The sequence below is a fragment of the Ceratina calcarata genome, unplaced genomic scaffold (assembly GCF_001652005.2).
Source record: "Ceratina calcarata isolate Rehan_Ccalc_2016 unplaced genomic scaffold, ASM165200v1 scaffold100.2, whole genome shotgun sequence".
NCBI lineage: Eukaryota > Metazoa > Arthropoda > Insecta > Hymenoptera > Apidae > Ceratina > Ceratina calcarata.
Window position 1 is genome coordinate 19,863 of NW_017130863.1, and position 1,374 is coordinate 21,236.

At 42.6% G+C, this 1,374-nt stretch overlaps 1 protein-coding gene across 2 annotated transcripts in view; it reads left to right on the forward strand.

Moving 5' to 3' along the window:
• Positions 1-1,374, forward strand: part of for (cGMP-dependent protein kinase for) — a 29,892-nt gene that overhangs the window by 16,603 nt on the left and 11,915 nt on the right. The window contains exon 1 of one of the 2 annotated variants that reach the window (XM_026818564.1): positions 22-1,106. The exons of the other annotated variant lie outside the window; for it this stretch is intronic. Coding sequence (XP_026674365.1) covers positions 674-1,106 — 433 coding nt within the window. The 5' untranslated portion in view covers positions 22-673. Of the gene's footprint in view, positions 1-21; positions 1,107-1,374 lie in introns of those variants that run through there. 2 annotated transcript variants of the gene reach the window in all.

Sequence of the window (1,374 nt, forward strand, 5' to 3'; positions counted from 1 at the left end):
GAATAATTTTGTGTTATGAGATAAAAGAATTTTTCGGAAAAAAAAAAATAAAATACGAGAAGTGCAGTTAGGGGAGATTGGGGGAACGAGGGGTTCGTTGGCTCGGAGCCAGCCAGGATCGTGTATCGAATTTCACGTTTCCCACGATTATAAATCTCCAGCTGAAGAATCTGTGACAGCCGGTGAACGCGATGCAAAAGAACGAAATCGATCGTCTACCGAGGCATAGGCACAGAGAAGAGAAATAATGAAATATCACGAGTTTTCACGAAGTCGACAAACAAACAAGAATATTCATGAATTATATCCCGGACGTCTCTTACAAATACTGTGATAAATACTTGTACCGACAGAAACAGATAAATGAACGTAATCAAATACTAGACTAGAAATTTATTTATAAGTAACCGGAAAAAAAAAAAAAAATGGAATCTGTTACGAGTAGTTGGAGTAATGAAAGGTTTGACCTTCGTAGAACGAAGAGAGTAATTAAAAACGAATTGTCCGAGTTCTCGGAATTGTTTCGCAGCAAGCATATCAAATTCCACTGATGTTGAAATCGTTTGAAACACCGTCGAAGTGAACTTGTTGAATCAGAAGCAATGGAATTAAAATAGTACAAAGCCAATTAGAGGTAGAAATTCCTGAAGGAATTCCCACGAGACGTCTAAGGATGAAAGTGAGGAGTTATCCTGGGAGAGCAGTCCTGGAGGACCCGGAATTACTTCTGGACCCGGACGCGACTCGGGGAAAGGCCATGGAACTGCTGTACGAGGCTAGCTGGCGCGAATGCGGTGTAAACTGGACGAACAACGCTAGAAAGCCCGTGCATAACGGGAGACAGCCTTACTCAGCGGTGATAACCCAACTGGAGGGTGTCCTGAACTGTTCCGCGAGGGACGACGAGCTAGAATCGAGGAAATCGAGCAGCGTCGAGAGCAGCGACAGCGAGTCGTGCGAGGTGACGAGGAGCGCTAATGGTAACGACGGTAATCAAGGTGGATTCGTGATCCCGAGGCCGAGGCTGATCGTTCCGGTTCACACCTACGCGAGGAGACGAAGAACCGGGGCTCCGCCTCCGTCCAGAAGGCGGATAGCCAGAGAAGGTATTCTATAAAAACGGATCTTCACCCCTTTTATCACGGGTTAATTATTCCTCAAGTGTGAAACAAATCGAATCTTCTTGTATTGTAATAATTACACTGTATTCAGAAAAAATTGTATCTGTGGAAAATATGGAAAATTTGATTCAATTTTCCATAAAATGATAATTCCACGTGACAATGATCGAACAGAATGAATAGTATCCTAGTTCTTTTTGCACAAGTTCCTAGTTCACATTTAATCTAAACGCGATATCAAAATTAAATATTG